We start from the raw sequence: 12,233 nt of genomic DNA on the forward strand, positions 1-12,233 counted from the left end.
ATCTTTGAGCCTACTAGAAAAATGGTGAAATAGGGCCTCTCTTTGTAAGGGAAGAAATTAGTTTTTGTCAGAAAGATTACAGTTTAGATTGAACCTTTTCTATAACCATCAACTTCGATTGATGCATTTATTGATTGCAAAATACAGGTGGCCTTTGTTTAAGGACTACACATTCAGAGATCATTCAGACTTACAATGACACTGAGTGATAATTTTGACGAGTCCTTGTACTTAAGAGTCATTGCAGTTTCCCATAGTCACATGATCATAATTTCTGGCCTTCCTGCCAAGTTCCAGCAAGCAAAACCAATGGGGAATCCAACAAGATGTCAAAAGCTGTGGCAATGTGAGGTCATCACTTAATGACCTACATGTTCCTCACTTAACAACAGGAAAAGGACTATTAGAACTAGTGGCACTAAGTGGCATGATTAACTGGTTTTTCAGTATGACCACGATGGAGTTCCATTGAAAATGGAACATTTTAAAAATACATTAAAATACTTGTAGAATTTAGAAATTATTTAGGTTATTTTAATTTGTCCGTTTGCTCTCCAACTGTGCTACTTGTTCTGAATTGTTTTCTACTATGGTTTGCCATAGGTATTTTTGTAACATAGAAATTTCTATTCTTGGGAAGAATATAAAATATATATTATCACTGCTTTGCTGTCAGATCAAGTTCATTGGAATTTTGTTTCAAATACTCAGTATATTCATATAAGAATTAGATTGTCATTGAATTGTCTTATGCTTTACTAAATAAAAACTGCATATAGCATAGTTATATTCTTTTGCTTTGATTTAATGATGCAGTATGAGAGATTCAATTATTTGATTCTAACTGCAGTCTCTTATTTTATACAAACGTACATAAGTAAAGTGCTGACTTTTATTATAGAGAGGAACATGCGCATGATACAGATTCAGGAGAATATGGCAGAACAGAAGACAATTAAGGATAAGCTGGAGAATGAACAAGAAAAACTTCATGTAGAATACAACAAGGTAAGAAAAATTCTTAAAGCCATGTAAAATTTATATGAAGTAATTAATTCTTAAAACAGCAGAAATTAAATTCAATACTTTGATTCATCATTGAATATCTCCCCTCCACACACACACAAAACTGAAGTTAGGTCAATATTTTAGTCGTCTTCATGCATAACTCAGTAACTTATTGAAAAGCATTTCTCATATATTGGATTATTGTACTTATCTTTGATTATTTTCAATGATTGCAACTGAGATGGCTCATTGGGATAGGCACTATCAATGAACACAAGGTAATTTCAAGAGCATTTTTATTCCTTATTTGTAACTACTGGAGTACAGTAGAGTCCTGGACCCACAGAGTCAGTGCTGTCTGTCAGACTCTTTGTTGGCAGCAGTTACCCATGCTTCTAGGGAACAATAGTGACTCAGCAGTTTATGAAACTTACATTTGCATTATAATCTCCAAGCTGCTGCTACAGTGTTGGAAGGCATGTAACATAAAATTTAAATAAGCAATTGTTTAAATACAAGTTTATGTAAATATATGTTCAAATATAGAATTTAGCCATGATAGATAAAAATTACTGTTTACTCTGGCTTTTAACATGCCCCTGATTGTGTGAATATGGCTGTATTTGTTAGAATTGTCTAAAAATAAGGAATAGTCAGGGGCGTAAAATATTGTTTCAAGTTAAACCTAGAGAACTTAATGTGATTTTATATTTCCTTACTGTAAATGTGCAGATTCGTTGTACTGAGGTTTTCATTCCCAGTATATAAATACTTGGTGTTTTTTTTTACAGATGGAAATAACAGAGTGGAACTGTTGTGAGGTTTCTTACTGCCATTATAATTTTATTGTCAGATAAAATTATTTATGTTCTTTTTTCACTAAACAGATGGATGCCCATGTTTTCTTTCTGGAGTTATGAATGGTTGATTAACTTTACTGCTTTCACTTGCATTGATATAAAAGAACAATTTTAGTATTTAAATATTTATGTAGAAAAGGTATTGTAAGTAAATCATGCCTCCTCCTGGAGAAGAGATGCTAAATAATTTCTGCATTTTTGTGTAACTTTATTTTTCAGTTGTGTGAATCTTTAGAAGACCTTCAGAATATGAATTCAAAGCTACGAAATGAAGGGCAAGGAATGTGGGCTCTCCTAGGAAGAATTATTGGACAGGTTGGTCTCTCCACTCTTTTCCTCCTTTTTAATGTTTTTTAGATCACATGATTCATAAGAATATGATTTTCTGTTTTTTGCTGTCACTTTTGGTGGGTGGAAAGATACATTTGATAAAGTCCTGGCCTTTCTCCTGGAGGTAATGATTTCTGATTGAAATATATCTCGGGCTCCACAAGGTACTTACTAGGAACCTGTACTTTAATTTTGTTTTTGTTTTAGCTATCTTGTTTGCAAAATTCTTTCATTTGCTATAACTGATTGACCTGTCATTTGTGATGAAGCTAAACCTGAAGCATGAGTTAATCTAACCGCTCTTGCTGTCTTTTGTTTTTGTTTTTGACTCATAGCAATTGAAGCTTCCAGACAAGCAGTTTTTGTTGGAGTAGATTGTTTTCTAGACCTGCTTTTTGTGAATATACTACACCAACAATATTTTAAATTATGTATATATAAAGATTCCTTTTCTTTTTTAAGGAAACAGTATTCTAAAGCACCAATGGCTTTTATAGTAGTAATAGCTGATTATCTCACTCCCATCGTTTCTATATTAACTGTGTTATAACACATTTTTAACTAAAGGGTTTCATTTAATTTTATTGTATATTTAGCAACATTTAAAGAGGCAAGAACCTTCTTTTCCAATTATCTACCTATTTTCCTTCTCATTTCCATTTTTTTTTTATTTCTAAATCTTACAATTTATACTTCAATGTAATTGGCTACATTTACAAACACTAATTTCTGTGGCTTGCTGTTTAGTATTTCTCATCTTACCATTCTTAAAATTAAAAGTATTGAATCAGTTAACAGAGTTCTTAAGAAAGTGGATACAAATACAATTGTGTGATTTTCAACATGAAAAGGTCTTGCTTTTTTATATAGGTCATTATTAATGTTATTTTTTTTAATAAAATAAAGTGATGATTTAAAAAAAAATAGACCACAAGCAATGAACACTATTATAAATAGCCTAAGGATTTAAGAGTGTATACTGAAATGCTTATATAGATCTGCTAAGCTGGCTGGTATATTTACTCTAATATGGTTTACTAGAAAATTATTACCATAATCATAAGTTTCTTAATAAGAAATTTTACCACTTTAAAAATAAAATAAAAATTACAAATGTGTTTCTTAGTGCAATTATTTAATAATGATAATAAAAAGTAGTAGTTTCATTTGCATAGCTTGCATGACACCTTTTTCCAGTTGGTTGAACAGATGCAGTCCCTCAGGGCCCCTGAGAAATGACTTTGATAGATGGTTGCTGTCTGTGAAGCTAGCATACTGCAGATTAGTGGAAACCCGAAGAGAATCTCTGCTGCTTTGTGGAGAGTTTGGTCCAATAAGATAATTTTTCTAATTAACCTATGGAGCACCACAGTAGCAGAGATGCTGAGGAAAATAAACTGCTTCAGTATTCTTTTGTGAAGTGTAGTAGATTTTTCTTTTTTCTTTTTCCTTTTAACCTTCTAAACCAGCTTGTCCTTGCCTATTTTTTTTAAAAGCTTTCTCCGTTAAAGGGGGGAAAAGTTAAAAAGGCAGAGCTTTAATGTCTCTGGCTTCTTTTTTCTACTGCATTGAGAAATATGTGAATGCAGTTTCAATTCTCAGAAGAAATTTGGAGACAGAAAATATAATATAGTCACATTTGTGACTTGACAATTTTTCAGACATCTCTTCCAGTCAAACCGCTGACTGGGAAATATAAGGATATGTTCATTATATATTTGTCTTACCAATATTCCTATATTTCCTCAAACCCCACAGAAACTAAATATACCAGCAATTTTGCGAGCACCCAAGGAGAGAAAGCCCAGTAAAAAGGAAGGTGGAACTCATAAGACTACAACCCTTCCAGCAGTACTTTATAGGCAAGTAGCAGCAATACTCTCTTGTGCTCATTAGAAGAGCAAACTGAATAACTGAAAAATCATAAATTTGAGGTTGAAAAAGAAAATCTTTTCTGTTCTCTCCCCCTTCACTTCTTTCCTAACATCTTGGTTGATTAAAGGGTTTAGGAAAAAAAAGAATTACAAATATTAGTGCTTTGGGTTAATAATTCATCTCAGGCTGATATGGCCAATATTGCTTTTAACAAATTTCAATTTCAGTCAACTGAATATATTTTTTCTTCCATTGCTTTCCATTTCTAGATGCTACAATTTGCTATCTAACTTGACTGTTTGTTTTTGCTTTTGTTTTATTTATAATTAAAGCTTGGCTATAAACTACTGATTGACTCCACTTTGAAAGCAAATTTATTTTATACCTGAATTATTCAAATTCATTTAAAAAAAAAAATTCAGAACAAACTATCATTGAAAACATTATATCTAATCTTCCTTTTACATTATATATACATACATACATACATACATACATACATACATACATACATACATATATTAACCTAAATATTTATTGTTACACATATATAATTCATTTTATTATCTGGTTCCCCTAATTAGTGTTTAGGTGGCACTCCTCAAGACTAAAGATAAGAAATGGAAGAAAACAATCTTTCTGTATTGTTATTAAGAAAATGATATAAAAGCCACTATGAGTTAAGCTTTACATACAGAGTTTATTTTATACATATATATTTAACTATATAATAATAGATATTCAACCCTTATGAACAAGTATTAGGAATATAATACATGTTTTATAGATTCCTCTCCACAAACTGGGGTCTGTCAGTAGTTTGATTGATTTTTTCAGAAAGTAGTCATCATCTGCTCCTGGCTGTTTTCAACATTTTATAATAAAATGATTTAATACTGAATCTCTAAATAGTTAATTTTTATGGCTAATAGCTATTAATATAGTTATCCTCCTAAATTATGTATTTATTAATGTACTCACTCATTGACTTATTTTCTTAGAAATGTGTCTTAGTGAATCTATACTGATTCACTTATTTCCTGGCAATATGACTAAAATTAAAAACAGTCCAAAGTTAGCTTGGATTTGAAATTAGTTTTATATTTTTAAAATTTCAAGATAGTAACTAACCTTTAAAATGCCCTGGTAAATAAGAATATTTTAATTATCTGCTTAAGATCTTCTGCTTATGCATAAGGATCTCTGGATTCTACCCCATATTAATTTTGAGACAGCTTAGCAAAGTATTTGCATTTTCTCAAATGAAACCTTTTCCTGCATTTCCAAGTTGTGGGATTTGCAAGAAGAACCATGATCAGCACCTCCTTTTGCTGTGTGATACTTGTAAACTCCATTATCACCTTGGATGTCTGGACCCTCCACTTTCAAGGATGCCAAGGAAGACTAAAAACAGTTACTGGTAAGAATATTATAAATATATCCTCCTATTTCCTTTGGGATTAAGAAATAAGATCATGCACCTACTATATAGGAATCTGAAGGTTTTTCATGCAAAGTTTTTAATTTAGATCTTACTGGAGAGTTTTTCAAATGTTCTTATATGCTTTTTGTTCCCATAGCGGTGCTGATGCTTGAAATTTTGCAAAACAGGTCCCTTCTTTTATAAACTTTATTGTGGCTTAGGAGGGTTTTTAAAAAAATATATATGCTGAATTAATGTAAACAAGTCACTGATTTCTTTTCATAGAAGTTAATTTTTATAACTTTTTAAATGATGAGTTTTATTGAAGTTTATAGATACAAAAATAAAAAGTGATACAAACTAAGAATGTTGATAAAAACAATAGAAATGTAGAATATAAAAAGTAAAAAAGTACAGAAAAAATAAATAAAAGTAATAAAGATATGAAAAGAAATTATCTTTACTTCATCAAAATAAAATTTAAATAACTTATTTGCTTTACTTTCATGTAAATATGGGAAGATAAAATCATCTCATATCTCATTTCCTATTTATAAATATATAAATATATATATACAATATGTATGAATCCCTGATAGGATGTGTTATTTGAGAATTGGTCCCTACTGCCCTATCAAAAGTTGCCATTTCTAACTTTTACTACAGGGGGAAAATATTAAATATATAAAGGTAGTCATAATAAATTATTTTGTAATAGATCTACTTACATTTTGAACCACAAAAACTACCATACCTAGTGCAGCTCTCAATGCAGAAAACTGAGCGAAAAACAGAGTTATTTTAGAGTTGATGATGACAACTTCCATTTTAAATATTTAATAATGCATATTTTTCAGCAACTGCTTTCATTAATGTTGCTGTTACCTGTCACTGAAAAACTATAGGAAAGTTCAAAGTAACAAATCAAATAACTCTATGTTTAGTCTTAGTATTCAATCACTTAACTGGAATTTGAGGTCCTTAGTTGTGATTTTTAAAAGCAGTATTTAAATTCACATACGTTTAATGGTGTTTTGATACTAATTTCTATTGATCTGGCTTTTGTTCTAATGTTCTGGCTAATCTATTTCCAGAAGAAATCTTGGCTCAACGCAGCGTCCGCCTTCTTGCTGTATTTTTGCAGAGGGCAGTGTTTGAAGGGGTCTACACTGCAGTTTCCTGATATTATGGAAAACTCGAGCAGGCCATTCAGTGATGTGGTATTGTCATCAAGTGTAGCAGGGATGATTATATATTTCTGTCTCTTTTTTTTCTTCTTTCTTTGGAGATTTTGTGGATGGAGATAGCAACAGAAAATCTTTCAGAAATAAACCCTGAAAAAATAGGCTGAAATAATGAGGTAGAGAGTTGTATAAAGTTCCAGAGGTGTCTTCCATTTTAAAGTTATTCATCTTTCAATGCAAAGGTTATAAATAAGAACTGACTTGAAGATCGTATTCATTTAGATTAACTACATTAATTACTATTTTTTTGCTGTGATTGAATTTTTAAGACTTCACCCTGTATTATTTCATTGGAAGATAGTGGATAGTTACATAAAAATTAGTAGTAAATAATAAATAGATACCATATTGATATATTCCTAATTTATTATAGGATTAATGTATACATATGGAACTACTGTATGCCATCTAGATTTTTTTAAATATTTTGGTTCAGGCATAATGAATATTGAAGTTAATTTTCAGTGACCAGATTAAATTGAATAGTAATCCACTGATTTTATTCTGCCTTTTAGTCATACTGAAAAAAAAAAATTTAAAAGCCATACTATCAAGGAGAAATAAACTAACATCCCAGTGGTAAAAAGTCAAAGATGTAGAAGGCTTTTATTTCCAAAAATCTATGTAGTTGCTACAATTTCATGCTTCAGCTACATTTGTGATCACAAGCTTGGCTTTCACTTTTAATTTAACTAAGGTATATTCAGTGTGATGGGATTATAACAGAGAAATTGAGACTTATTGATTGCATCTGTTTCATCTTTAAATGTGTCTTTGTCGATTCTTTTCAAAATCAAAAGAAATAGTATAGAAAGTTCTGTTAAAGTTTGCATTAGAAATGTGAAGTTCCATAAAACAATATCTCTGCTACTTACAATGCTGTTTCTATTTCATTTGTCTTTTATTTACTCTTGGAAGGTCATATTTCTGTGAGAAAGAAGAAAAAAATACATACATACTTATTTTTTTATTTTTTATTTATTCCTGAAATTGTATTAAAGTGTACAATAATAATATTTATTGGATAATAATACTACTTATACTGGAAAGTGTATTTATTATCTATTGTAAAACATTCACTTTGGAAAGGTAATGGTTTTCTAATGGATTTTTTTCTAGAATACTTTTGCAGCTCAAAGAATTATGGAGCTTATGCATGGGAAGGATATAGCCAGCAACTCACATAAGTTTGGATTTCAAGTGACAGAATTTTTCAGCCTGCATTCCATTGCCAGTGAGGTCTTGATATTGAAATCCACTGATCCATGTTGAGAATCTAGCTTACTTTACCTGTTCAAAAACTAAACTTAGTTAAACTTGTCTAAGTTTGCATGGGAAATTGCTAGGAAATACTAATGAGGTAGGTTAGACTGGGAAGTTGAAAAACATCTGAAAAGAAGAAAATAGTAAAGTACTTTAGTATTGCTGCCAAGAAAACTGCATGAATACGTTCATGAAACTACAAAAAATTGAATTTAACCTGGAAAGACTTTACCTTATCTTATTCCTTAAGATATTTGATGTGAAGGTACCTGTTGCAAAAGTGATGAATATTGGTTGCATTTGTGTCTCTGCTTTAGATTTGTTTTTTGGATTTTAAAACACTTGATATAGAAAATTACAAGCATACTTGGATTTATGATTGTTTCTCCTAAGGTTCTGCATTTTTTTTAAAAAAAAAATTAAATAGTACATTAAAATAAACTTTCCATCTAAACAGACATTTTTTATGGGCAGCCATCTTAATGTCAGAGCCTATTAGCTTTGTAGTTATATTTGTATTATAACAGAAATATCTTCCAATTAATAACATCCATGTAATTTATGTTATGAAAGTACACAAGAAATGTTTATGTTAACTTTCTGTTAATTGCTATCTCTCAGCTTTCTTTCAGGAGACTCTAGATTTATAATAAACTTCCTTTCCTCCTTTTGAAAAATGTGTGTTTTACATTTGGAATTCTTTCCATCTTTAATTTGAAGTGATTAATTGACACCCAAAGACATCCAAAGTGATTCAGCTTATCTTTCTCCAAGAGATCAAATTCATTATGGGAGATATTATTTGTAAGAACTTGTAGTAATGAAAAAAGAGATGATATACCTGTATCTCTATACAAATAAAGAAAATCTATGGGAATGGGAATGGAATATTTGGCCTATGTGTTTTTTTCACATGCACTAAAATCTCTACATGTGAAAAATATACCACTGTTCCCTTTCCGTCTATATGTGGAGTTCTTTTGCTTTTTAAACAAACTTTTTAAGAAACTTCCCCCCCCCCCCCCAGCCTATATGCTTTTGCTTTGGAAGCTGCTGAACGCAGTTTGAATTTCTATATATGTTGTCTTTCCAGGCAATGTTCAGAATGCGACCAAGCAGGTAGCAGTGACATGGAAGCAGACATTGCCATGGAAACTTTACCAGATGGAACTAAGAGATCAAGAAGGCAGATTAAGGAGCCAGTAAAATTTGTTCCACAGGATGTACCCCCAGAACCAAAGAAAATTCCTGTCAGAAACACGGTAAATGACAGCTGAGATGCAATACACATATATAAGCCTTTTTTATTTTAATGCAAAACTTTAAGTGCCAATGAAAGTCACTATGAAAAATTATAGCTACTTAAAAATAATAACTTATTCCAGGTTTTAGTATAATATACGAAACATTTTGGGATCAGAAACTGGTTTAACCATGAAAAGTAAAATAAATTTTGATTCTTTTCTTACATTTATTTCATATTATTATATATTCTGAAGATTCTTTTCTTTTTTGAACATATAAGCATATTGGCATTTAAAACATTAAGTAGACAAAAATGATCCCTATGAATTCATGCAGTAAGTAATAAATGATCTTATTTTATGTTTGAATGCGTAACATTCACTCTTCATGTGAAGATAGATTTTGATGTGACAGTGATGTAGAACAAGAATTTTCTCATCGTGCATTCTGAAATGTCACATATTCGAACTATGCCACGCGAATATCTACAATTCAAATGTAGTGAAAAGCTTTCAAGTTTCTTTTGCTGACAGAATATTTTTGTTTTTTGACTTAGTTGAGTCATTGGCAGTTATACACCTTTGCTAGTGAATGAAACCATTTCAGAATGATTCAGTGGATGTGTTTATGAGATGGTTGTTCCTCACTTATTTACTAATATGAACATATTTTGCTTGATCTATGCAATGCGTAGCTTTAACAGTTGTCTTTCTTTATCAATGATGCTGAATTGCTTGATGCTACACTATAACTGCACATAACCAACATCTGATGATTGTAATTTTTCTTATTTTAAATAAATTTTAAATGAAATATAATATATAATAAAATATACAAAACCGATATAGACGGAAGTTTTATATTTATGCAGCAATTTTGTCTCATAGCAACATAGTTTATATGCTGTAACCTATTTTTAATGAGGTCTTGCCTTATTTGCTTGTCAAAGTTGGACAATAAACTTCAAGTCACTTACATCCCTCACTCTAGGATATTTCTGTGGTTTGCTGCCTTAACAAAATTAACTCTCTTTGTATAGTCTGTGGCCTGCTATGGGTAATTAAGTAATGCTTTATATAAAATGTTCTCTGTACAGTACTATCTTATATTGCCTTCATTAATGTATAGTAACATTCTGTGTTACAGTTTAAAATAGGGAATATTGTTCAAGAAATAAGCACATTGTATTCTATTTTTTTCTGGCTCCTATTTAAAAATTCAAAGAATTAATTTTGTCAAGGTTTAATAATAAATATTATCCCTAATACTGTTACTGGACAGAGATATGATTCAACTGCAGTTTCCCTATAATTATTGCAATCTGGTCTTGCCAGAATGTGGAATATGAATACCTTGTTTGGGTCCATACATTATGCACATTCCCATACACATACACAGATCACACTATGTGTATTACTCCTGGTTACTGAATTATAGTACTCATGCTGCATCATACTACCAAATATATTAGCTTGAATTCAAGCTAAGAATAACTTTTGTTGGAATCCCTTTTCGCCTCTAGACCTATATGTTCTAAAGAAGAACAGTTAAGTTATGGAGAATTTTACAAACAAGGATTTATTCTATAGATTGTATGATCTATGTATTGCTTTATTGCTGTGTTCCACTTTGATATATACCTACTGTATAAAATACGTAATAAGTGATGATGCTTGTGAATGATGAACAGACATATTAAAATTAGCTACATTCACATATTATTTATGCTTGGCTGCTTTTAACTATGAGCTACTAAGGCAAGAACAAGCCAAAAACATTAATACAGTTTATTTTCCTTTAATTTGTAACTGTGTCTAGTTCCTTTTGTGGTCTGTCATCAGAGGTCTGACATAACATATAAAATATAAAAATACAAGAATAAACCAACAAGTCTGATTCTCATTTGTGCAAAAACTAGGAACAATCACAATTAGCGCATCAACAAGAAACCATGGTTTCAGACTGTTTTACTATCCTAACCTATTTGCAGATCACATAAAATTGCAAACAAGCAAATTAGCTTTATCATATGTATATATCCATGTCTCTTTCAGAGGCTTATTTTAATTCACATTTACTTCTATAGCAAAGAAAACTTATCCTCCACCTAGTATTGGAGAAAAAAAATTAAATTTCTAAGATAAGAAACAAATTATTTGTTTTCTGTACTGTGATTTCAAATGGAACATTCTTTTTCCATTCTCATATAGAAATCACTACAGATACAACACAGATAAGGCAGAGAAAAGGTATGCAGCATATTGCTGCCAAGATTTTAAAATATAGGTGTGGTTTGTAGGTTGTCTGAATGCTTTGGTGTTTATAGCATGGTAGGAGATATGTAGTTGGAGAACTAAATCCAAGATTAGTTTTCCAGATTTTAGTTGCTTCTTGATTTTGCGTTTATAATGTCTTACATATATTTGAGAAATCTGAATAATGTGGATAAGTACTTAAACTATAATATTCAGGGATCCTACTCAAAATATTGAGATCCAAGTTATCTTTTCTGATCCTAGACCCTATGCTAACAACAGCAAACAATATTAAACAAAATTATATATAAATTAGACATACAGAGTTGCTCTGCAATGAATCACTTATTTAGCTCATTACTAAATAATGTTTTGGAATTATTTACATCTTAATAATAATTGCTTATACCTGAAAAATCTGCCTATATTAGTTTTCTATGTTTTATTAGATATTATATTGTATTTTTGGAGTATAAGACACACCAAGGTTTTGAAGAGGCAAATTAAAAAAGTAGGTAGGTAAATAGAGGGAGACAGAGAGAAATGCAGTAGGGAGGGAGGGAGGGAGAGAGGGTAGGTAGGTGGAGAGAGGGTAGGTAGGTAGATAGAGGGATAGAGAGAGAAAGAGAGAAATACAGTAGGTAGGTAGGGAGAGAAAGTATGTAGGTAGGGAGGGAGGTGGGATAGAGAGAGAGAGTGGGAAATACAGTAAGTAGGCAGGGAGAGAGAC

At 30.9% G+C, this 12,233-nt stretch overlaps 1 protein-coding gene across 3 annotated transcripts in view; it reads left to right on the forward strand.

The window, feature by feature from the left end:
• Positions 1 to 12,233, forward strand: part of PHF14 (PHD finger protein 14) — a 155,701-nt gene that overhangs the window by 51,646 nt on the left and 91,822 nt on the right. For all 3 annotated transcript variants that reach the window (XM_032235252.1, XM_032235254.1, XM_032235253.1), the window contains exons 10-14: positions 902 to 1,008; positions 2,088 to 2,183; positions 3,957 to 4,060; positions 5,362 to 5,493; positions 9,097 to 9,265. In XM_032235252.1, coding sequence (XP_032091143.1) covers positions 902 to 1,008; positions 2,088 to 2,183; positions 3,957 to 4,060; positions 5,362 to 5,493; positions 9,097 to 9,265 — 608 coding nt within the window. The remainder of the gene's footprint in view (positions 1 to 901; positions 1,009 to 2,087; positions 2,184 to 3,956; positions 4,061 to 5,361; positions 5,494 to 9,096; positions 9,266 to 12,233) is intronic.

Source organism: Thamnophis elegans, chromosome Z (genome assembly GCF_009769535.1).
Source record: "Thamnophis elegans isolate rThaEle1 chromosome Z, rThaEle1.pri, whole genome shotgun sequence".
NCBI classification, from domain to species: domain Eukaryota; kingdom Metazoa; phylum Chordata; class Lepidosauria; order Squamata; family Colubridae; genus Thamnophis; species Thamnophis elegans.